Here is a 25,621-nt window from a genome sequence, read left to right on the forward strand (position 1 = left end):
CACAGTTCAGTAATTGATGACATGATCAATCCACGCTCCTCTTCTTTGGATTACAGCTGCAACACGCACATTGAAGTTTGTGATGACATTGCCACACATCGCAAGAGGGATTCTCCGAATTTCCTGACGGATGTTGAAAATGAAAATGAAAAAGAAATCTTTGTTATATTGGAAATTGTACGAATTAAAAAAGTGGTAACATTTTATTGGCCCACCCTGTGTAAATCACAGGACCTCTCAAACATATACTCCAGAAAATACGGTAATTGATTTTGTAATGATTACTAAGGCAGCAATCATCTTTGTACTTCGCTAAAGTCATCTGAAGTTGTATTCAAATGAAACATAACACCTTTCATTCAATAGCAAAAACTCATTTTCTTTCATCAGTCTGTTTCCATTATTTTCTTTTACTTTGTCACAGGTGGATGAAATCAAATCCAAAGACCGCACCATCTTTGCTCTGGAGAAGGAACTTGAGTCCACAACAGGGTTCTTACAGAAGCTACAGCTTCAGAAGGACGCCTTAGATGAACAACTGTTTCTTGTCAAAGAGGCCGAATGTGGCCTGGGAAGCCCAAAAGAGAGATTCCAGGTAGAGCCGGAGATGGAGCAGAGCACTGTGGGAGCCCAGTAAGTAAATATCCAAAGTCAACGAACAGCAGTGACCAATTTAATGTTTCATGTTAAGCTTTTATGAGTGTGAGGCCCTGACTGTGAAAGTCCTGTGCATGCTGCCAGTATATCAAACAGTGAAAGCATTGAAGTCATAGCTCTTAAAATAAGGAGATAACAGTTCTTTCAGATTTGATACTGCCTTTGATGCTTAAACTTTGATTTTAGATCCTGATTCCTGCGATTGATGATAAGTTAGTCTGGAACAAAAGTCCGGATCTACCTGTTGATCAGACCGACAGGATCAGAGATCTGGATCAAAATTCAGAAATGAGGATTGTAAAGACTGTTGGACCTTGGCAGAGATATGCACTGTCTGGACGCAATTGTACTTGAAATGTTGTAAAATGTCATGAAAATCTGTCTGTACAACACTTTCTAATCCATCAATAGGCCAACATTCACCTCTACAGCTCAATTTTGGCAAATGTTTCAGATATGAGTCTGGTCTGCTTGAGGTTTCTTCCTCAGAGGGAGTTTTTCCTTACCACTGTTACTCTGGGGGTTAGTAAGGCTAGACCTTGCTTGTGTGAAGCGCCTTGAGGCAACTCTGTGTGATTTGGTGCTATATAAATTAAATTAAATTGAAAATTGAAATATAGTTTTAATCCAAATGCACAGAATTCATAAACTATCATGTTGTTAGTTCTATTTTTTTTAAGTCTCCTGGCTCAGTTAAATGGCTTTTCTGTGTCACTGTGTTCACTGCTTACACTGCTTATACTTATACTCACACTGTTATACTTACACGACCTACACTGTTTATACTGTTTTATATTATTTTTATTTTTATTTTGTAAACCAGTAATATTTAAGGTAAATTTTTTACTTAGCTTAGTAGTAGTTTTTATTGTATACTCTGCACCGTGGGTCTGAGAAGACTGAAATTTCATCTGTGCTGTATGTCGAGCATGTTTAGCATGTTTGACAATAAAGCTGACTTTGACTTTGACTTTTGATTTTGACTTATTTGTAAGAATCTGGAATTCTCATTTTAATATAAATAGGAATTGTTAATAACATGGCAGAGGATAGGGAAGTGTGGGTAGAGCTGCTTGGCCTATTGCCACCATGACCTGGACTCGGACAAGTGGCAGGAAATAAATGAATGAATAATAACATATTATATCATACAGTGTGATACTAATTATTAATATTATACTGTACATTTGCTTTGAAGCATGTTTTCCATTTAATGCCAATTTTTGTGTTTTGATGCCAAAAATACAACCAAATGATAGGGTTTACACTCCAATGTAAAATATTATCTACCCAGAGGGTATTTACTGGTACTTTTAGTGAAATAATATCTTTCTGGACTTATTTGTTGCTGCATTGTGTTTCTTTCAGGATTTGCGGAGAAACCAACGTCGCATTGCTGAACTCAACGCCAGTATACGCAAGTTAGAGGACCGAAACTCGCTGTTGGTTGATGAGAGGAACGAGCTTGTATGAAGATATTTTCTCTTATAGCTCTATCTTTTCATTTCTCTTACATCTTCTGTCATTTTGTCTCCTCCTTCCTGGCTGGTTAGTGGTTCCCAGTTGTGTGTGTGTGTGTGTGTGTGTGTGTGTGTGTGTGTGTGTGTGTGTGTGTGTGTGTGTGTGTGTGTGTGTGTGTGTGTGTGTGAGTGAGAGAGAGGGAGAGAGAGATCTGTGCAAATCCATTTCTGTCTGTAACATCTTGTTTCAGATTTTATGTTAATTACAATTACACTTTTTATCTTTGTATTTTTTATTATTCTTACATTTGTAGTTAAACTACTCACAAAAGCAAACTGTCATTCTGCTTAAAATGAGCTTTTTTGAGCCAACTGACAACAGGGAAAATTTAGTATTTCCTTGAAACGTCCTGTATGTTACTGACATAACTTCTCATGTATTTAGGTAATGCAACACAGTTGTATGATGCACTTTTAAATAACTGTTATCGATTGGATATTCTGTTACATTACCATCAATCCCTTTCCTGAACCTTCTTAAGGGTCCCGGGGACCGGAGCCTATCACAGCTGTCACTTGGCGAGAGGCAGTGTCACGATTTCAGAAGGATAGAACCCAAGGTTGTAGACAGTGACCAAGCAGGAGTGCAAAGAAAATACTTTAATTACCAAAGCTGAGGTTGATAACATGAGTCCAGAACCAAGGAACAGCCCAAATGATCAGGAACTGGGAACATAGAACAAGGGGACATGAGCAAACACAGAACTGACAACTAAAAACAGGGCAAAAACAAACTGGAATAACCCAACAAGGTGAGGGCAGAACAGTGAAAAACTTAAATATTGACATGTAATAAGAAGACGAGAGACAGGTGCAGTGATTGTGATGAGACACACTGGTGAAGAAACACCAAATGACAGGGCCACATCGACAAACACACACAGGGACCGACAGAGACAGAGTGAAACATCAAACCACAAAGAACCCAGTGGTGAGTAGCATCTTATACAGACCATAAAGAATGCCAAACTAAGGGCCCTGTCCCACTGGCGTTTAGGAGGATTTCGGATGGAATGCGCACAAAAGTGGCCCACATCCGCCAAACAACCGCAGTAACAGCGTAACATTCCTGTATGAGTCGGCCGCCATCCGAACACGTCTGTGATCATCCGCAGAGGCACGCATGTCCGCAGCCAGGATTTTTGAGCGGCTCACAAATCCTGCTGCGGATGAGATCCGCATCACTGCCTGAACACATACTGAAGACATACGCAGGACATACACAGCCAACGCGCCGCATATCCCCTGTCATCCGCTGATATCCGCAACTGACGGGTTGGCGCGGCTTGGCGGCGGACTGGGAAAGCGTGCAAAACGGATATGACGCGTGCCCAGCATGGCCACATCACGGTCGCAAATGGTATGTCGCGCATGCAGACAGAGTGGGCACGGATGAAGCAAGTGCATCACGGCCGCTGTGCCCCTCATGGGGGCGCCTCTGCGGTCACCTTTGCTTCTGTTCCCTGTTATATCCGCTTTTCTTCCTCATGTATTCGCTGATCCACCCCGGGACATTTGTCATTTCTGCCCACCTTTGTTGCAGATGCTCAGCTTTTGTCTCCTTATTTCAAGCGCAAATCCTCCTAAACGCCAGTGGGACAGGGCCCTAAAGGGGAACTAAAGAAAGGCTGAACTGTGACATATAGGGGAACACAACAACTAATACACAGGACATAAGAGAAGGACAGGGGAGACACCACAGCAAGTGGGGCACAACCTGAACAGGCCGCCAATCTATCACAGGCTGACTCATATAGACAAACACTTTCACATTGTCACTCACACCTATGACCAATTTAGACTCATCAATTCACTGAACCTGCATGTCTTTGGAGGTGGAAGGAAACAGGAGCACCTGGAGGGAACCCACTCTGACATGGGGAGAACATGTAAACTCCACATAGAAAGGACCAGGCTGGAAGCGATCCCGGAACCTTGTTGGTGTGAGGCAACAGTGCGAAACACTCAGCCTGCCACATTAAATTCACAACTTTATCTACATTAATAGATGTGATTCAAATTTCACAGCCGTTTAACATACTAATTTCATCCTGTGGAGGATGGTGAAAGGAGAACTTCCACATATTTCAACATAGGATCTATTTTTAGATGTTTTAAGGGCATCTTTTCATTCAGGGCAAAAATGAATTGAATTGATTTAGAACGCAAACACAGCCACAGGCTAACCGGCTAATTAAAGCTATTGGATGGGGGAATCAGAAACACTCAGAGTAAATTATTTGTTATTGCCACTCAATTGGCGATAATGCCATTAGAGGTAAATGTGAGCATGTTTACCTCAATAAATGTAAGTAAACTCTTTAAGATCTCTTTAAGGGTACAGTTGACCCTTTACCTTCATGCCTTAATTTGAAGGTGGGCTGTTTTGTTTTTTTTATCTGCATTCCAATCCTGCTTAGAAATGACCCCAGGCCTGGTCACACTTCATCACCCATGATGGAAAGCACTGATCCCAACTATCCTTATATGCCTGTGTCTCTCCCAGCTGAAGCGGGTTCGAGAGTCAGAGAAGCATTGCAAGCCCATGTTGGAGAAGAACAAGCTGCTCAGTAAGAGGAATGATGATTTGACGCAAACTATCCAAAAGCTGGAGGAAAAACTCAAGAGCCTGGCCAAGGAGAACTTTGAGATGGTCAGTACAGTGTGACATCAGCATCATACCTTGTATATGGTGTAGAGTTTATATCTGTTAGTGTACGTGATTCTGTCAGACAGGCACATTGGATGTTTTGACCTAAGAGGGGTTCTGTGCTGTTGTTACCTGCTCGCAGAAAGAGAAGATCAGCTCCCACCCTCCACTGAAGAAGCTCAAATCGCTCAATGATCTGGACCAAACCCATGATGATCAGGAAGTAGCCTTTCTCAAGCTTCAAGTCCTTGAACAGCAAAGTATGATTGACGAATTGACAAGAGTAAGTTTAAGTGTGTGAGGATTTCCTTTGATATATAAAATTGACATGTGAACCTCTGGGTTTGGATTAAGTAAGATGAAACTTAGAACCTTCTGCAGACTGTTCATATTGCGTCCAGTCACAGCATGGTGAGTCTTTACAGCCAAATCCAGTTTTTAATCACAGGAACCATACCAGTTAGTAAACAGGTTATAACTCCAGAGTTAATATTTCAAAGTGTTTTACCACGTTTACCGCCCAACACGCCCCTCCAGGTGTGACAAAACAATCAATTTTCAGCTTAAAAACCTCTTGGACAGTACCTGCTGTTGCCATGAATGAGTTGAATTAAAGTCATTTCTGATTCATGATACCTAAATTATTTGGATGATGTAAAATTAAACATTATCTCAAACTGTGATGAACTAACTCATGGTTTAAATTAATCCAGAGGTTAGAGAAGAATTAGAAGAATTGCCTTTATTGTCATTGTAATTTGCATTGCAACGAGATTTGAGTGCAACTCCAAAAAGGTGCTTTCCGTGGTGCGAGTAATTTTTAGCCAAATAAAAGATAATAAATTTAACAACAAATTATACAGAGTATATGTACAACTAAATAAACATAAGGTAAAATGAAATGAAATGTAGACCAAGTAAAATGTAAAACGAGAATTATATACAACTGTGGAATCATATTGCACGGGATGTGTTATGTGCAGATGCAGGTTGAGGAGCGGACCAACGTCTGACCGAACCCAGCGCTAAATAACCAGAAAGCGGTTCCACAAACAAAACAATTTTATTTCCCCTCCAGTGCAATAATTAGTGTACAACATAAATATTTGGTTTGTCTGGCGGAGTGAAGGACAGCGCGCTCTCCAGCGCCCAAAAGGATCGAAGCCTCGGCGCTTCTGGACTCAGATTCACCGCCAAACATCCCCCAGGTGGACACGACAAACTGACTCTGTGAAGGATGGAAAAGGTGAGGTAAGTCAACAGAGCTACAGCAAATATCTTTCAGAGGCACACACTATCAGCAACACATTCAGGTCTGAATTTAAGCTTTATATAAATGAGCAGCTTCTCACAACAGGTGGAGGATCATCAGTCCGTACGCCACGGCAGTGAGAAGCAAACTGCACAATTCTCATCAATGTTCAAATATACTGCGTAACAAAACGCCAAATTACTATTAACGATCATTCAGACAATAATCACCTCTGATGTGTGCTGACAGCATGTGTCCCTCACCCGTCCAACCTTCACAGGCACGATGTGTCAAACCCTGGCGCGGTCCTCAGCGTCTCACAAACGAACGTCACAAGGTCGAATTCCCGGCAATTCTGCTTGAACCACTCATGGCTTAAATGCAGAATGCCATCTCATTATCTGCTTCAGCTGAAAGTCTTTAAGTTTACACGTGAGCATCATCCACAGGTGCTGCGAGTCAGTAGGCCTGCACGTGAACATCCTCCACAGGTGCAGCTAATAATGCTGATGAGGGTGAAGGACTCTTCTGCCAGCACCTTCTCCACAGACAAAAACCAGTTTGCATACCACCTGGAGAGCAAAGAAAAGAAAACACAAAAACATCCAGCCAAACCCCCCAACACACAACAGAAATGTTGCACATGGTTTACGGATTAAACATACAATTATACATTCTGCACGATTACATTCTCTGTTAACGTTTGTCCTTGCAATGATTTTTTTTAGGACAGAGAAAAACTACTAAGAAAAAAGAGGCATAAAAGAAGCTCCAGGCCAATCAAGGTAGGAGTCCTAAATATGTTCCCTGACAGGTGCACCATTGATTTCTCACAAACTCAACTTTGTTTTGAAATGTAGTTATTATAAACTATGTTACTTTCTGTGGTACATCACAAAATTAGAGCTAATTTCATTGGTCAAATTATTTTTTGGTGATTCCATTGCAAAAACAGTGCGTTTAGTCTGTGAGACTTTATAGAGAACATCAAGAAGGAAGTAAATATTCATGGTTGAATGTTCATGCTGCATTTGATGGAAAGTGGAAACTCACCATTTACGGTTCATAATTTTGAAAAAAAATGCTTGTAATAAAGCTATGATAAGACATTACTTTCTCAGCTGATGCATTTTACCAAATAATTTAAACCTTTGGAATTGTAACTAATGTTAATATTGATAACTGACACAGCAGACATATGTGAGTCTTGTCTTACCTTTGTCCAGCAGATATCCAGCAAAATATTTGTGTGAAATATGTCCAGATTGTATCCGTAGTACTTCCCAACAGGATCACTAGTAGCCTTTGTTTGTGAGTTGTGTCCATATGTCTTTCTGTTTGTATTTTTTTTTTTTTTAGGACAAATAATGGTCTACTGAGATGTCATTTCAAGCTGATGTGATATCAAATAGGCATTTTGTCTGTATATTTTCTTTCCGTCGTCGCTGCAGAGACACATCGTAGTGGATACATTCTTTGGCTATGATGAAGAGTCTATGGACTCCGAGTCATCCTCAGTGGCTTCGTTTCGCATGGACAGAAATCCTGCCACTCCTGATGAAGATATGGAGGAGGTGAGAATGTGTGCTGACTTTATAATGTCCTCGATTGACCTCAGTTGAGCTTTAAGAACCCTGGAGAGTTTCAAAATGATTACATGTGTATTCAAATCAATATCCTGAAATTAGTCTGAGAAAACACTGGTGTTGTGTTTAACAAACAAGGGTCTCGCCAATGAGGAGTCGGAACTGCGTTTTCGACAGTTGACCAGAGAGTACCAGGCTTTACAGCGAGCATATGCATTGCTGCAGGAACAGAAAGGTGGCATACTGGATGCTGAGATGGAAGCAAAGGTACAATAACACATGAACACTTAAGAATCATGACAACTGAAAGGGTCAGTTAACTCAGTTTAAAAAAAATACCCATATTTTAAAAAAATAAATGTTGGCCTTATTTGCTCATGTTTTGTATATTTATCTCAGAGAATTCATATTGTCTCACCATGAAGACGAATAATTATAACCTTCTAACATATGCCATTACTGCGGCAAAGCAGCCAAACTTTTCATATGGTGCACAACATACTTCATTCTAATCCACCCTCCACCCCTAACTCACTGTTGATTTTAGTGTGTGGAAGTTTTAAGTGACTTTCAAAAACTCTTTCTGTGTTTCAGTGATCAGAAACAAACATAAACAAGGGTTAAGTGCACAACGTGGTGTGATTCTGCTGTTCTCTTATGCCTCCATACATGCTGGGTATTCAGGTGAACTTGTTAAAGTTGTGTAAATGATTGTGGTATTAAAATGCAGAGAAGTGCCGTTCCACACCACAATTATACATTGGCGGGCTGTCTTTAGAATGAAACTAGAAGTGCACTCATTAAGGGTGCAGAGACGTACATGTAGCTCCATTGTTACAGCTGGTTATTATTAAATGAGGAAATGTTATAGGTTCACTACACTTGGTTGCCAGTTGGCTGACAAAGCTCAAGCCAGATAAACTGGACCATTCATCTTCATGCTGTCCAGTAAATGCTACACATGTAGCATGGTTCCAAGATTACTCGCTCACTCATCTTCAACCGCTTTTCCGGGTTCTGGTCGCAGGGGAAACAGCTCCAGCAGGGGACTCCAGGCTTCCCTTTCCCGTGCCACATTGGCCACTTCTGACTGGGGGATCCTGAGGCATTCCCAGGCCAGTGTGGAGATATAATCTCTCCACCTAGTCCTAGGTCTTCCCCGGGGTCTCCTCCCAGATGGACGTGCCTGGAACACCTCCCTTGGGAGGCGCCCAGGAGGCATCCTTACCAGATGCCCGAACCACCTCAGCTGGCTCCTTTCAACGCGAAGGAGCAGCGACTCTACTCAGAACCATCTGAAGTTCAGTCATCCGTGGGAGGCTCGGAGATTTTTCATGCCAAATGATGGCTGTTTTAATAATCTTCCTATGATCTTCTATACAAGAGTGTTATTGACCATTTGTAAGCTAAAATTATGCATTTTCTTTGAATGTAGACAACTATATGATTAGGCATTTGAAGCATATAACCTGTTATGTTGATTTTGTTTGCTACAGCCATGTGATCATCATGTTTGGCCTTTGATCTAAAATATATAGCCCCATGTTGTGGACTTAAGACTTGGAATGGGAATCGAGAGCCGGTTTAACTTTAGAACTAGTTCTTAATTTTTCATTGCATTGGAATCGTATGCTTCAGACATTATCAGTTCTTCTGATAAATTCAGTCATGTTTTTCTGACAGTTCAGTGTTGCAAAAAGTCAAACGTCATCACGTGATGTTGTGATGCCAAACTCCATCTGGCAACAAGTAAAACAACTGCATTGATGCTGAAAACTTGTACACGTACGTTTTTCCACACAGAAAAATGATCAGGAATCTGAAGGAATCAATTTCTTTTGTATCATATCATTGTTACCGTTTGACTTGTTTACACAAACTTTACATGAGTGACTCGATATGAGGTGTAATCATTCAAGGTAAATTTTTCGGTACAGTTGGCTGTCCTCTGGCTCGGAGGTGACGTGTCGATGTTTTGTTGTAATTTCAGGCTCAGGAGCAGCTCCACGCAGATGTTCTCAGGTATAAAGCCAAAATAGAAGACTTGGAGAAAGAACTGGCCCACAAAGGACAGGTGGGAAAACAGCACCAATGCAACGCACTGGTGACAAATGTCATTATATATGTGCACGTTACACATAATGTTCTCTTTGCTGATGACACAAACCTGTTTTGTTCTGGAGAGAATTTGCAGCAATTATTGTTTGATTTGAGAACTGAAATGATAAAGTTGAGGAGTTGATTTGACATGAACAAATTGTCATTAAATTGGTCTACAACTAAAATGATGTTATTTGGAAATTATAAACAGGATGTACAAATACAGTTAAATATACTTGGGGTAAATATAGATTGTGTCAAGGAAAATAGGTTATGTCATTCTTGGCACATTCCTGACATTCTTAAGTGACTTAACACATCTGAATAGGTTTCTTAATAGCACGTGTTGGTTTGTGATATTCGTGATTTTCGTGGAGCATGTTTTTGGCTGTCAAAAAAGTTTCCATGAATGTCACGCACCACCCTCATTTCGCCTCATGTCTTGGAGGTTGCAACTGAGCGTGTTGATCCATCTTGATTAGTGGTGATCCTTAATAGAGCGGTGTTCTTCTCTGGCGTGCACACAATTAAACCCTGCTGCACCACATTCAGTTTCATTGCTGCAGTATGCTGAAGAAGGACAGTGATGCCAAGTTGGCTAAAAATCTCGTTCCAATGCTCCTCAGCGCGCACACCTGCAGGAGCGCGCATGTGCCTGATGAACGTCAGGCACATGTGCTGCATGTGCCTGATGTTTAGTAAAACGAGCGAGACGAGAGCCGCGTGAAGCCACACATCTGGCTCTCTCCGACTCCTCCTTTCTGCGCCACTCCATGGCACAGAGCCCAACTAAGCATGCAGTCACAAAGTTCTTCTGCTGTGGCTGATGAGGAAAAACTAGCGATCTGAATTGTTCAGCAGCTGATGGATGAATATGGGTCTGTGTGTGGAGACAGTTCGCCTCATTCACAACATGACAGAACTTAACGATGCGCTGTTACGCGCGATAGTGTGCAACAACGAGGAACATTATTCTTGACCGTGCGTAATGGTTCCTGATAATCCTCCAGCAACATGTGCCATTAATTGTAACGCGTGGTAACAGGTTGCAGCAGTTCCTGAGGACACTTGACACATCTGCCCTGAATCACCACATTTGTGATCATAAGCCAAGAATATATACTTTGTGGCATTCGTGACGTGCAGTCATTATGTGTAAACGCAGCATTAGGTGTGTTTATTGATGATAGAATTAACTTGAAAACGCATATTCAACATATCCAACAGAAAGTTTCTAAACGTATTGCAGTATTAAATAAGGCAAAGTACATTCTAGATGGTAAATCACTACACACTCTGTATTGTGCATTAATTGCACCTTACTTGACTTACTGTGTTGAAGTTTGGGGTAATAACTATAAAACTACATTACAATCATTATTCATCCTTCAAAAAAAGAGCATTAAGAATAAGTCACAGTCCAGGGTTTCTGGATCATACTAATCCGTTCTTAATTAAATCAACTACGTATATTAAAATATTAAAACTTTATGACATGAATTCATTTAAGACTGTTCAGTTGATGCATAAAACTAAAAATAGAGAGAGAGAGAAGGAATATATAATTTAAGGGGTTCGTATTATCTTAAAATTGCTGGCGCTAGGACGACAAGGAGGTGCTTTTGTGTCTCCATTTGTGGCCCAAAAAAATGGAATAATTTACCAGAGAAACTTAAGCGATGTCCAGATATCAGCTGGTTCAAATATTTATACAGAGAAATGGTATTTTCTAGATATGTATTCAATTAATGTGGTTGAGTTGTGTTATATCTAGATGCTGTTATACTGGAACCTTTGTTTTGTTTTGTTTTTTGGGTGCTGTCTAGAGAAATATTTAACTTCTTTTATCTGTAGCTATGTGAGGTTGTTGTTCAGATTGTGTTTGGATATAAACGTCTATGATCAGGCATATATGCTTGGTTTGATTTGACTATACAGTGGTGTAGGCGTTGATAAGCATTGCTTCTGCCTACGCCTTTAGGCACCATGTATTTTGTTTATTTTCTTATATTTCTTTTCGCCTTTGACTTTTCTGTTATGAGTTTGGCTGTTTGTATACGAGTGAATTTCTGTTATGCATGGGTGTCTATTAAATTCAAATTCAAATGTACATAACAGGGGCATACATGTATGTGTGAGGGAGGAGCTTTTGTATGTGACTCAGTTTGAAGAAAAAGAAAAGTTATCTTGGTAAATGTGTTAATTTTGCTTTTCTGACTTATTGATGGGTTTCCTTAAATATGATTTTATATATATATATATATATATATATATATATATATATATATATATATATATATATATATATATATATATATATATATATATATATATATATATATATATATATATATATATGCAGTAGTGTTCAGAATAATAGTAGTGCTATGTCACTAAAAAGATTAATCCAGGTTTTGAGTATATTTCTTATTGTTACATGGGAAACAAGGTACCAATAGATTCTCACAAATCCAACAAGACCAAGCATTCATGATATGCACACTCTTAAGGCTATGAAATTGGGCTATTAGTAAAAAAAGTAGAAAAGGGGGTGTTCACAATAATAGTAGTGCGGCATTCAGTCAGTGAGTTCGGCAATTTTGTGGAACAAAGAGGTGTGAATCAGGTGTCCCCTATTTAAGGATGAAGCCAGCACCTGTTGAACATGCTTTTCTCTTTGAAAGCCTGAGGAAAATGGGACGTTCAAGACATTGTTCAGAAGAACAGCGTAGTTTGATTAAAACGTTGATTGCAGAGGGGAAAACTTATACGCAGGTGCAAAAAATTATAGGCTGTTCATCTACAATGATCTCCAATGCTTTAAAATGGACAAAAAAACCCAGAGACGCGTGGAAGAAAACGGAAAACAACCATCAAAATGGATAGAAGAATAACCAGAATGGCAAAGGCTCACCCATTGATCAGCTCCAGGATGATCAAAGACAGTCTTGAGTTACCTGTAAGTGCTGTGACAGTTAGAAGACGCCTGTGTGAAGCTAATTTATTTGCAAGAATCCCCCGCAAAGTCCCTCTGTTAAATAAAAGACGTGCAGAAGAGGTTACAATTTGCCAAAGAACACATCAACTGGCCTAAAGAGAAATGGAGGAATATTTTGTGGACTGATGAGAGTAAAATTGTTCTTTTTGGGTCCAAGGGCCGCAGACAGTTTGTGAGACGTCCCCCAAACTCTGAATTCAAGCCACAGTTCACAGTGAAGACAGTGAAGCATGGTGGTGCAAGCATCATGATATGGGCATGTTTCTCTTACTATGGTGTTGGGCCTATATATCGCATACCAGGTATCATGGATCAGTTTTTATATGTCAAAATACTTGAAGAGGACATGCCCTTGAAATGGGTGTTTCAACAAGACAGTGACCCCAAGCACACTAGTAAATGAGCAAAATCTTGGTTCCAAACCAACTAAATTAATGCCTTGCAGATGTGAAGAAATCATGAAAAACTGTGGTTATACAACTAAATACTAGTTTAGTGATTCACAGGATTGCTAAAAAAGCAGTTTGAACATAATAGTTTTGAGTTTGTAGCGTCAACAGCAGATGCTACTATTATTGTCAACGCCCCCTTTTCTACTTTTTTTTACTAATAGCCCAATTTCATGGCCTTAAGAGTGTGCATATCATGAATGCTTGGTCTTGTTGGATTTGTGAGAATCTACTGAATCTACTGGTACCTTGTTTCCCATGTAACAATAAGAAATATACTCAAAACCTGGATTAATCTTTTTAGTCACATAGCACTACTGTTATTCTGAACACTACTGTATATATAAGGTATGTAGGGGAACCTGGGGCACAGTAAGTCACGGGGCACAGTGAATCAGTAGCTATATCTGCAAAACTACATATTTGCAGCAGTTATGCCATATTTTTATGCATAAAGACATTCCCCTTATAAATTAGTGTTTTGTTTTTGGATATATTAAGGGTAAAACTAAGTGGCAAGTGGTCTGTTTTTTTCTATCAAAAGTAAATTTTGTAGATGTCAGTGTCTTTGTATGTATTTCTCACAACAGAGGAAAGGTGGCCCAAAAAAGTATTAGTTAGAAGACTACCCCGTCCAACTGATGAGCATGTGTTATGTCTTCTCCAGACTATCAGCTATTTGATAACATGACTCATGTGTGTCACAAGCACCCGGGGCACAGTGAATCAGTCTAGAAAGTGATTTACTAAGCCTCAGTTACAAGTGGATGACAAATACATGTATTACTTGTTGAAGCTTATACATTTATTTTTCCATGAATTATTTCTATAATTTGTGTATATAAACAACTGTTTACACATTTTAGCAGAAATTATGGCAGTTGTATTTATAATAGATTCTAAAGGACCTATATCACTATATAAGACACTCACGCATTACATAGTTGGTTTGCTGGATTATAGTTTGTACGAGGTCTGTTAGAAAATAATCCGACCTTTTCATTTTTTGCAAAAACTATATGGATTTGAATCGTGTGCTTGCATCAGCCAAGCTTGAACCTTCGTGCGCATGCGTGAGTTTTTTCACGCCTGACGGTTGCGTCATTCGCCTCTGAGCACGCCTTGTGGGAGGAGTGGTCCAGCCTCCTCGGCGGATTTTCATTGTCAGGAAATTGGCTGAGCGACTGCCACTTTACTGCATCAAAATTTTTTCAGAAACTGTGAGAGACAGACAAGTGGAAACCATTTGGAAAATTCAGATGGCTTTCGGTGAAGATCTTATGGACATCACACAGATTAAGGAGCATTACAACTGAATTAAAGACAGCCCACAGCGGCTGAGGGCGCGCCATGCTCCGAGCAGCGATCGACAGGCTGAAACGACCACATCATTTCCAAACTGAATGCTGTGTTGATCCGGGACGTCGTCTGAATACTACAGAAATGGCAGAAGAGGTGGACATACCACTTTTTCGGCACATTCCACTGTTACTGGAGTTTTTGTCATGGAAAGACGTGCGGAGGAATTCGCACGTCAGGACGGAGCCGGATGGCGCAGAACAAAAAGCAACGCCGTGATGAAGCCTCACAGGACATGTTGTGGCATGTCCAGCTCGTCCACAATTTTTCGGATAGTCACACGACTGAAAAGCCACCGAAAGCCGTCTGAATCTTCCGAATGGTGCAAGAGCTGGGCATGTTACAACATGTCTTGTGAGACCAACACGGAGGTGCTTTTGTCCCGCGCCATTAGCGGCTCCGTGGCAAATTCCTCCGCTCCTCTTTCCATGACAAAATCTCCTGTAACAGTGGAATGTGCAGAAAAAGTGGTATGTCCACGTCTTCTGCCATTTCTGTAGTAGTGAGACGATGTCCTGGATCAACACAGCGTTCAGTTTGGAAATGATCTGGTCGTTTCAGCCTGTCGACAGCCGCTCGGAGCACGGCGCGCCCTCTTTAATCCGGTTGTAATGCTCCTTAATCTGTGTGATCCCCATAAGATCTTCACCGGAAGCCATCTGAATTTTCCAAATGGTTTCCACCTGGCTGTCTCTCACAGTTTCTGAAAAAATTTTGATGCAGTAAAGTGGCAGTTGCTCAGCCAATTTCCTGACAATGAAAATCCGCCAAGGAGGCTGGACCACTCCTCCCACAAGGCGTGCTCACAGGCGAATGACGCAACCGACAGGCGTGAAAAAACTCACGCATGCGCACGAAGGTTCAAGCTTGGCTGATGCAAGCACACATGATCCAAATCCATATAGTTTTTGCAAAAAATAAAAAGGTCGGATTCTTTTCTAACAGACCTCGTATATGTATCAGCATATATTTAATCATTTTGAAGAAATATTTAAAATCATGTGTTTTTTCATTATGTTGATTCACTGTGCCCCGTGAATTAGTGTCCAGGGCACAGTGAATCAAAAATTTTAAAATTGATTTTAAACACCTGTAAATTACACTTGGAGAGACATAAAGACTACCAGTGTGTTGACATCTCTCTCTACCTGACTTTGCTTGCCTCTACTGGTGGTTGGCTCTCACTGCGGTATTGTATCACTTCCTGTTCCGGAGCACAGCGGTGTTTTTCTGTATCTGTTAGCTGTTTAATCTGCGCAGTTAGATTGATCTAGTTATCTAGATTACGATTTGTTTCCCAGTGTAATCTTTACGTGCCTTAACTAAAGCACTCCTTCTGCTGAATCACCTCTAAATTATTTACACATTATTCACTTTGCGTGTTTTTAGGAATCCGCTAGCTTAGCGTAGCTACTAGCTCTTAGCCGATTTAGCATGGCGGCTTCTCCTGTCTCTCCCGCACTTTTCTGCTCTGGGTGTGAAATGTTTAGTTATTCCTCGGCCTCCTTTAGCAGTAACGGTACTTGTAATAAGTGTAGCTTATTCATAGCTTTGGAGGCCAGGCTGGGCGAATTGGAGACTCGGCTCCGCACCGTGGAAAATTCTACAGCTAGCCAGGCCCCTGTAGTCGGTGCGGACCAAGGTAGCTTAGCCGCCGTTAGTTACCCCCTGGCAGATCCCGAGCAGCCGGGAAAGCAGGCCGACTGGGTGACTGTGAGGAGGAAGCGTAGCCCTAAACAGACGCCCCGTGTACACCGCCAACCCGTTCACATTTCTAACCGTTTTTCCCCACTCGACGACACACCCGCCGAGGATCAAACTCTGGTTATTGGCGACTCTGTTTTGAGAAATGTGAAGTTAGCGACACCAGCAACCATAGTCAATTGTCTTCCCGGGGCCAGAGCAGGCGACATTGAAGGAAATTTGAAACTGCTGGCTAAGGCTAAGCGTAAATTTGGTAAGATTGTAATTCACGTCGGCAGTAATGACACCCGGTTACGCCAATCGGAGGTCACTAAAATTAACATTAAATCGGTGTGTAACTTTGCAAAAACAATGTCGGACTCTGTAGTTTTCTCTGGTCCCCTCCCCAATCGGACCGGGAGTGACATGTTTAGCCGCATGTTCTCCTTGAATTGCTGGCTGTCTGAGTGGTGTCCAAAAAATGAGGTGGGCTTCATAGATAATTGGCAAAGCTTCTGGGAAAAACCTGGTCTTGTTAGGAGAGACGGCATCCATCCCACTTTGGATGGAGCAGCTCTCATTTCTAGAAATCTGGCCAATTTTCTTAATTCTCCAAACCGTGACTATCCAGGGTTGGGACCAGGAAGCAGAGTTGTAGTCTTACACACCTCTCTGCAGCTTCTCTCCCCCTGCCATCCCCTCATTACCCCATCCCCGTAGAGACGGTGTCTGCTCCCAGACCACCAATAACCAGCAAAAATCTATTTAAGCATAAAAATTCAAAAAGAAAAAATAATATAGCACCTTCAACTGCACTACAGACTAAAACAGTTAAATGTGGTCTATTAAACATTAGGTCTCTCTCTTCTAAGTCCCTGTTGGTAAATGATATAATAATTGATCAACATATTGATTTATTCTGCCTTACAGAAACCTGGTTACAGCAGGATGAATATGTTAGTTTAAATGAGTCAACACCCCCGAGTCACACTAACTGTCAGAATGCTTGTAGCATGGGCCGGGGCGGAGGATTAGCAGCTTATTAATTCCATCTTATTATTCCATCTTATTAATTAATCAAAAACCCAGACAGAGCTTTAATTCATTTGAAAGCTTGACTCTTAGTCTTGTCCATCCAAATTGGAAGTCCCAAAAACCAGTTTTATTTGTTATTGTCTATCGTCCACCTGGTCGTTACTGTGAGTTTCTCTGTGAATTTTCAGACCTTTTGTCTGACTTAGTGCTTAGCTCAGATAAGATAATTATAGTGGGTGATTTAACATCCACACAGATGCTGAGAATGACGATGAGTCCACCCACCACTTTAATCATATCTTAGATCTTGTTCTGACTTATGGTATGGAAATAGAAGACTTAACAGTATTCCCTGAAAACTCCCTTCTGTCTGATCATTTCTTAATAACATTTACATTTACTCTGATGGACTACCCAGCAGTGGGGAATAAGTTTCATTACACTAGAGGTCTTTCAGAAAGCGCTGTAACTAGGTTTAAGGATATGATTCCTTCTTTATGTTCTCTAATGCCATATACCAACACAGTGCAGAGTAGCTACCTAAACTCTGTAAGTGAGATAGAGTATCTCGTCAATAGTTTTACATCCTCATTGAAGACAACTTTGGATGCTGTAGCTCCTCTGAAAAAGAGAGCTTTAAATCAGAAGTGCCTGACTCCGTGGTATAACTCACAAACTTGTAGCTTAAAGCAGATAACCCGTAAGTTGGAGAGGAAATGGCGTCTCACTAATTTAGAAGATCTTCACTTAGCCTGGAAAAAGAGTCTGTTGCTCTATAAAAAAAGCCCTCCGTAAAGCTAGGACATCTTTCTACTCATCACTAATTGAAGAAAATAAGAACAACCCCAGGTTTCTTTTCAGCACTGTAGCCAGGCTGACAAAGAGTCAGAGCTCTATTGAGCTGAGTATTCCATTAACTTTAACTAGTAATGACTTCATGACTTTCTTTGCTAACAAAATTTTAACTATTAGAGAAAAAATTATTCATAACCATCCCAAAGACGTATCATTATCTTTGGCTGCTTTCAGTGATACCGGTATTTGTTTAGACTCTTTCTCTCCAATTGTTCTGTCTGAGTTATTTTCATTAGTTAGTTCATCCAAACCATCAACATGTTTATTGGACCCCATTCCTACCAGGCTGCTCAAGGAAGCCCTACCATTATTTAATGTTTCGATCTTAAATATGATCAATCTATCTTTGTTAGTTGGCTATGTACCACAGGCTTTTAAGGTGGCAGTAATTAAACCATTACTTAAAAAGCCATCACTTGACCCAGCTATCTTAGCTAATTATAGGCCAATCTCCAACCTTCCTTTTCTCTCAAAAATTCTTGAAAGGGTAGTTGTAAAACAGCTAACTGATCATCTGCAGAGGAATGGTCTATTTGAAGAGTTTCAGTCAGGTTTTAGAATTCATTATAGTACAGAAACAGCATTAGTGAAGGTTACAAATGATCTTCTTATGGCCTCGGACAGTGGACTCATCTCTGTGCTTGTTCTGTTAGACCTCAGTGCTGCTTTTGATACTGTTGACCATAAAATTTTATTACAGAGATTAGAGCATGCCATAGGTATTAAAGGCACTGCGCTGCGGTGGTTTGAATCATATTTGTCTAATAGATTACAATTTGTTCATGTAAATGGGGAATCTTCTTCACAGACTAAAGTTAATTATGGAGTTCCACAAGGTTCTGTGCTAGGACCAATTTTATTCACTTTATACATGCTTCCCTTAGGCAGTATTATTAGACGGTATTGCTTAAATTTTCATTGTTACGCAGATGATACCCAGCTTTATCTATCCATGAAGCCAGAGGACACACACCAATTAGCTAAACTGCAGGATTGTCTTACAGACATAAAGACATGGATGACCTCTAATTTCCTGCTTTTAAACTCAGATAAAACTGAAGTTATTGTACTTGGCCCCACAAATCTTAGAAACATGGTGTCTAACCAGATCCTTACTCTGGATGGCATTACCCTGACTCCAGTAATACTGTAAGAAATCTTGGAGTCATTTTTGATCAGGATATGTCATTCAAAGCGCATATTAAACAAATATGTAGGACTGCTTTTTGCATTTACGCAATAGCTCTAAAACCAGAAAGGTCTTGTCTCAGAGTGATGCTGAAAACTAATTCATGCATTTATTTCCTCTAGGCTGGACTATTGTAATTCATTATTATCAGGTTGTCCTAAAAGTTCCCTAAAAAGCCTTCAGTTAATTCAAAATGCTGCAGCTAGAGTACTAACGGGGACTAGAAGGAGAGAGCATATCTCACCCATATTGGCCTCTCTTCATTGGCTTCCTGTTAATTCTAGAATAGAATTTAAAATTCTTCTTCTTACTTATAAGGTTTTGAATAATCAGGTCCCATCTTATCTTAGGGACCTCGTAGTACCATATCACCCCAATAGAGCGCTTCGCTCTCAGACTGCAGGCTTACTTGTAGTTCCTAGGGTTTGTAAGGGTAGAATGGGAGGCAGAGCCTTCAGCTTTCAGGCTCCTCTCCTGTGGAACCAGCTCCCAATTCAGATCAGGGAGACAGACACCCTCTCTACTTTTAAGATTAGGCTTAAAACTTTCCTTTTTGCTAAAGCTTATAGTTAGGGCTGGATCAGGTGACCCTGAACCATCCCTTAGTTATGCTGCTATAGATGTAGACTGCTGGGGGGTTCCCATGATGCACTGTTTCTTTCTCTTTTTGCTCTGTATGCACCACTCTGCATTTAATCATTAGTGATCGATCTCTGCTCCCCTCCACAGCATGTCTTTTTTCCTGGTTCTCTCCCTCAGCCCCAACCAGTCCCAGCAGAAGACTGCCCCTCCCTGAGCCTGGTTCTGCTGGAGGTTTCTTCCTGTTAAAAGGGAGTTTTTCCTTCCCACTGTAGCCAAGTGCTTGCTCACAGGGGGTCGTTTCAACCATTGGGGTTTTACATAATTATTGTATGGCCTTGCCTTACAATATAGAGCACCTTGGGGCAACTGTTTGTTGTGATTTGGTGCTATATAAAAAATTGATTGATTGATTGATTGATAAATAACACAGCCTTATAAACAATAACTGGTTGTATTAATCCACAATAGAATGACCTAACCGTATGCATAATGTGTTTATGCTGCCACAAAACAACATTTCTGAGCCACTGTGCCCCGGTTTCCCCTAAAGGTACTTTAGTCCATTCAGAAAGATAAATTAAAGAAATATTAAAGGCAACCAGTCATAATATTGGTGGTTGTAACAATTTTGTATTTCTAGTGATTTAACAATTAACAGTTTGTACTCCATATTAGGACTCCAAATGGGTGGAGGAGAAGCAGCTCTTCTTGCGGAGGAATCAGGAGCTCCTAGAAAAGGTTTGATAAAACTAACATTTTGTCTTTCCGTACATCACACGTCTGAACTATTTCTGAAGATTTAAATGGTTAAATTCACTACTGACGTACAAGGAAAATCTGAGTGCCAGTGTCAATATGACCTCACAAACTAATGAGTGAGGACTATCAGCCTCAATCAAGGCCCAAAACATGTTGCATTTCCTTGCAGGTGGGGAAATCTTGGTGTCCTTTCTTGATAGAAGACACTATTTTCAAAGATATGAATTTCCCCAAGAAGCAGACTAAATATTTTTTTAAAGTTTTTTTTTTTTTTTCCTCACTGTGCTTTAAATTAGACCAATAGCTCCAGTGATTTTGGCATGGAAATATAGACCTGGAATGGACGTGCGCACCTCAGTCTGTTAGTGTCGCTCAGGACAGGAAGGCACCATTACTAAGGGTGGAAATGTGCAGATCATCAATAATAAACTGTCCGCTTTATAGGCTTGTTTTAAAGCCCTTTGAAAGGTCTTTCCATTAAACTTATGCATGTGTGGGTGAATAAAAACTTTTATGTAAAATGCAGAAATTTGCGGAAATTATGACAAACTGTGCTGCTTTTCTCGCTCTATTGTCGCTATTTGTTAACAGATTTTAATAAAAATAGGCTTGTTTTAAAGACCTTTAATTGCTATTTCTAATGAACCCATACATGCCCAGGTAGAAAAAAAATGTGTGGAAATTTGGGGAAAAAATGCCATTTACTGTGATGGTTTTTTTCCTGTCATCATAATTCTCGATGGATTTTTATAAATGAGGCTTTGTAAGTTGTATTCAAGCTGATTAAAAGCTCTAACGAACCCATACATGCCTGGATAAACAATCCTTATGTATTAAAATATAAATCTGAAGTATGCTTTGCCATTGTGCTCATTTACCTTGCTGCTTTTTCCACTGTAATATTATTGCTAGTCTTTTAATGACAACAACATATATATGATTTTTACGAGCATTTTATTACAAGTAGATATAAAGCCCCCTGGTATGCCCCCTGGACGCCTCGCTGGAGAGGTGTTCCGGGCACGTCCCATTGGGAGGAGGCCCCGGGGAAGACACAGGACACGCTGGAGGGACTATGTCTCTCGGCTGGCTTGGGAACGCCTTGGGGTTCCCCCGGAGGAGCTGGGGGAGGTGTGTGTGGATCGGGAGGTCTGGGCGGCTTTGCTTGAGCTGCTGCCCCCGCGACCCGACTCCGGATAAAGCGGAAGAAAATGGATGGATGGATGGATGGATGAAGCCATTCAGAATTTATGACTTTTGACCCTCAGTCAGGGTAAAAAGTACCACCCCCACCCCCCAACCACACTGTTAAAATTTAAATGCCGCCTGTGTCCACCATATACATATCATATTAAACAACAACTGCAAGTATATATAAATATATTTAAACATTTTTGTTTCCGTATTTGTATGCATGTGAACGCAGCTTAATGAAAAGAACTTATGGTGTTGAGTTATAGTCTCAGTATATTGATAATAAATTGCGACATAACGACTTTAAAATAGACATTTATTTTACATAATTACATTAAGGCTATTGTACAGTTCATTTTAGTATTCGAGAATTTGTTTTTGTAGTTGGTGAAGTTGATGGTGAAGCACTGGCTGCCTTTTTTCCCCTCATTTTGCTTCTGTTTAACAGGTGCCTTAACTGGCTCAAGGTGCTCTCTCCACCCTTAGTAATGGCCGCCGTGCGGCACGCCGCTAGTCACGTGACGTCCATTCCAGGTCTCTATTTCCATGAATTTTGGTCACAGTTTCCATTTTGTGACCGTGTACCTTCACTTTCTAGATCCTTGTTTTTTATTGATTATTCCAGTATTTTGTTGAAATGGATTTTTATGTACAGTAGTGTTCAGAATAATAGTAGTGCTATGTGACTAAAAAGATTAATCCAGGTTTTGAGTATATTTCTTCTGAAATTGGTCTATTAGTAAAAAAGTAGAAAAGGGGGTGTTCACAATAATATTAGTGTGGCATTCAGTCAGTGATTTCGTCAATTTTGTGGAACAAACAGGTGCGAATCAGGTGTCCCCTCTTTAAGGATGAATCCAGCACCTGTTGAACATGCTTTTCTCTTTGAAAGCCTGAGGAAAATGGGACGTTCAAGACATTGTTCAGAAGAACAGCGTAGTTTGATTAAAAAGTTGATTGAAAAGGGGAAAACTTACAACCCCTGGCAAAAATTATGGAATCACCGGCCTCGGAGGATGTTCATTCAGTTGTTTAATTTTGTAGAAAAAAAGCAGATCACAGACATGACACAAAACTAAAGTCATTTCAAATGGCAACTTTCTGGCTTTAAGAAACACTATAAGAAATCAGGAAAAAAAATTGTGGCAGTCAGTAACGGTTACTTTTTTAGACCAAGCAGAGGGAAACAAATATGGAATCACTCAATTCTGAGGAAAAAATTATGGAATCATGAAAAACAAAAGAACGCTCCAACACATCAGTAGTATTTTGTTGCACCACCTCTGGCTTTTATAACAGCTTGCAGTCTCTGAGGCATGGACTTAATGAGTGACAACAATACTCTTCATCAATCTGCCTCCAACTTTCTCTGACTGCTGTTGCCAGATCAGCTTTGCAGGTTTTGAGCCTTGTCTGGACCCATTTTCTTCAACTTCCACAAAGATTTTCAATTGGATTAAGATCCAGACTATTTGCAGGCCATGACATTGACCCTATGGTCTTTTGCAAGGAATGTTTTCACAGTTTTTGCTCTATGTCAAGATGCATTATCATCTTGAAAAATGATTTCATCATCCCCAAACATCCTTTCAATTGATGGGATAAGAAAAGTGTCCAAAATATCAACGTAAACTTGTGCATTTATTGATGATGTAATGACAGCCATCTCCCCAGTGCCTTTACCTGACATGCAGGCCCATATCATCAATGACTGTGGAAATTTACATGTTCTCTTCAGGCAGTCATCTTTATAAATCTCATTGGAACGGCACCAAACAAAAGTTCCAGCATCATCACCTTGCCCAATGCAGATTCGAGATTCATCACTGAATATGACTTTCATTCAGTCATCCACAGTCCACGATTGCTTTTCCTTAGCCCATTGTAACCTTGTTTTTTTTCTGTTTAGGTGTTAATGATGGCTTTCGTTTAGCTTTTCTGTATGTAAATCCAATTTCCCTTAGGCGGTTTCTTACAGTTCGGTCACAGACGTTGACTCCAGTATCCTCCAGTTTCCTCCCATTCGTTCCTCATTTGTTTTGTTGTGCATTTTCGATTTTTGAGACATATTGCTTAAAGTTTTCTGTCTTGGCCCTTTGATGTCTTCCTTGGTCTACCAGTATGTTTGCCTTTAACAACCTTCCCATGTTGTTTGTATTTGGTCCAGAGTTTAGACACAGCTGACTGTGAACAACCAACATCTTTTGCAACATTGTGTGATGATTTACCCTCTTTTAAGAGTTTGATAATCCTCTCCTTTGTTTCAGTTGACATCTCGCGTGTTGGAGACATGATTCATGTCAGTCCACTTGGTGCAACAGCTCTCCAAGGTGTGATCACTCTTTTTTAGATGCAGACTAATGAGCAGATCTGATTTGATGCAGGTGTTAGTTTTGGGGATGAAAATTTACAGGGTGATTCCATAATTTATTCCTCAGAATTGAGTGAGTCCATATTTTTTTCCCTCTGCTTGGTCTAAAAAGTAACCGTTACTGACTGCCACAATTTTTTTTCTTGATTTCTTATAGTGTTTCTTAAAGCCAGAAAGTTGCCATTTGAAATGACTTTACGAGGTCTATTAGAAAAGTATGCGACCTTATTATTTTTTTCAAAAACCATATGGATTTGAATCACGTGTGATTACATCAGACATGCTTGTTCCCTCGTGGGCATGCAAGAGTTTTTTCACGACTGTCGGTTACATCATTCGCACGTGGGCAGTCTTTGAGTGAGGAGTCGCCCACCCTCTCGTCGTTTTCTTCATTGTTTAGGAATGGCTCAGACTGCTGCTTTGTTTGATCAAAATTTTTTCAAAACTGTAAGGCACAACTGAGTGGACATCATTGGATAAATTCAGCTGGTTTTCGGTAAAAATTTTAACGGCTGATGAGAGATTTTGGTCTGGTAGTGTCGCCGTAAGGACGGCCCACGGCGCCTGACGGCGATCTGCGCTTCGAGGCGGGAGCGTCTCGCCGTTTCAAGTTGAAAACTTCCACATTTCAGGCTCTGTTAACCCAGTAAGTCGTCAGAGAACAGAGAACTTTCAGAAGAAGTCGGCATGAGGAGTTATTCGGACATTCCATTGTTAACAGACATTTTGTAATGAAAGAACATGCGGGCAGAGTCGCATGTCGGGCTGGACCCGACCGCCGGGGGTCGCGACAGGAAAAACACCTCCGTTAGAAACCTTAACGGGCAAGTTGGAACATGCCCAAGTTGTTAAACAATTTCTCAGTTACTCACTTATTGAAAGCCATCAAAAGCCGCCTGAATTTTATAAATGGTGTTCAACGCGGAGGTGTTTTTCCTGTCGCGGCGCACACAGATTCGCCGAGTCGTCACGGAAACGACTCGGCGAATTTGCGCGCATGTCTTTCATTAAAAAATGTCCTTAAACAGTGGAATGTCCGCATAAAGTCCTCATGCCGGCCTCTTCTGAATCTTCTCTGTTCTCTCACGACGTCCTGGGTGAATTAAGCCTTAAATTAGGATGTTTTCAGGTCGAAACAGGCCGACGACGGCGCCTGGAAGCGCTGCAGGACGTCCCGGTCCGTGGGAAGTCCTTACACCGACAGAAACACCCCATAATCTGTCATCAGCCGTTAAACTTTTCACAGAAAACCAGCTTAATTTCTCGAATAGTATCCACTCGGATATTCCTCACAGATCCAGAAAAAATTTTGATAAAGCAACGCACGCCATCTGGAGCAGCGTGTGGAAACAAAGGAATTCAGCCGAGAGGGCGGGACCACA

General features: G+C 40.7%; 1 protein-coding gene across 1 annotated transcript in view; it reads left to right on the plus strand.

Annotated features, from left to right (window-relative positions):
- The window catches only part of jakmip2 (janus kinase and microtubule interacting protein 2), an 83,395-nt gene that overhangs the window by 10,558 nt on the left and 47,216 nt on the right, over positions 1–25,621 (plus strand). Inside the window, 10 exon segments of the mRNA XM_034177998.1 lie at positions 425–572; positions 575–633; positions 2,026–2,124; positions 4,684–4,830; positions 4,970–5,110; positions 6,808–6,864; positions 7,531–7,653; positions 7,804–7,932; positions 9,656–9,739; positions 20,591–20,653. Of these exon segments, the coding sequence (XP_034033889.1) occupies positions 425–572; positions 575–633; positions 2,026–2,124; positions 4,684–4,830; positions 4,970–5,110; positions 6,808–6,864; positions 7,531–7,653; positions 7,804–7,932; positions 9,656–9,739; positions 20,591–20,653 (1,050 nt within the window).

This window comes from Thalassophryne amazonica, chromosome 9 (assembly GCF_902500255.1).
Source record: "Thalassophryne amazonica chromosome 9, fThaAma1.1, whole genome shotgun sequence".
NCBI lineage: Eukaryota > Metazoa > Chordata > Actinopteri > Batrachoidiformes > Batrachoididae > Thalassophryne > Thalassophryne amazonica.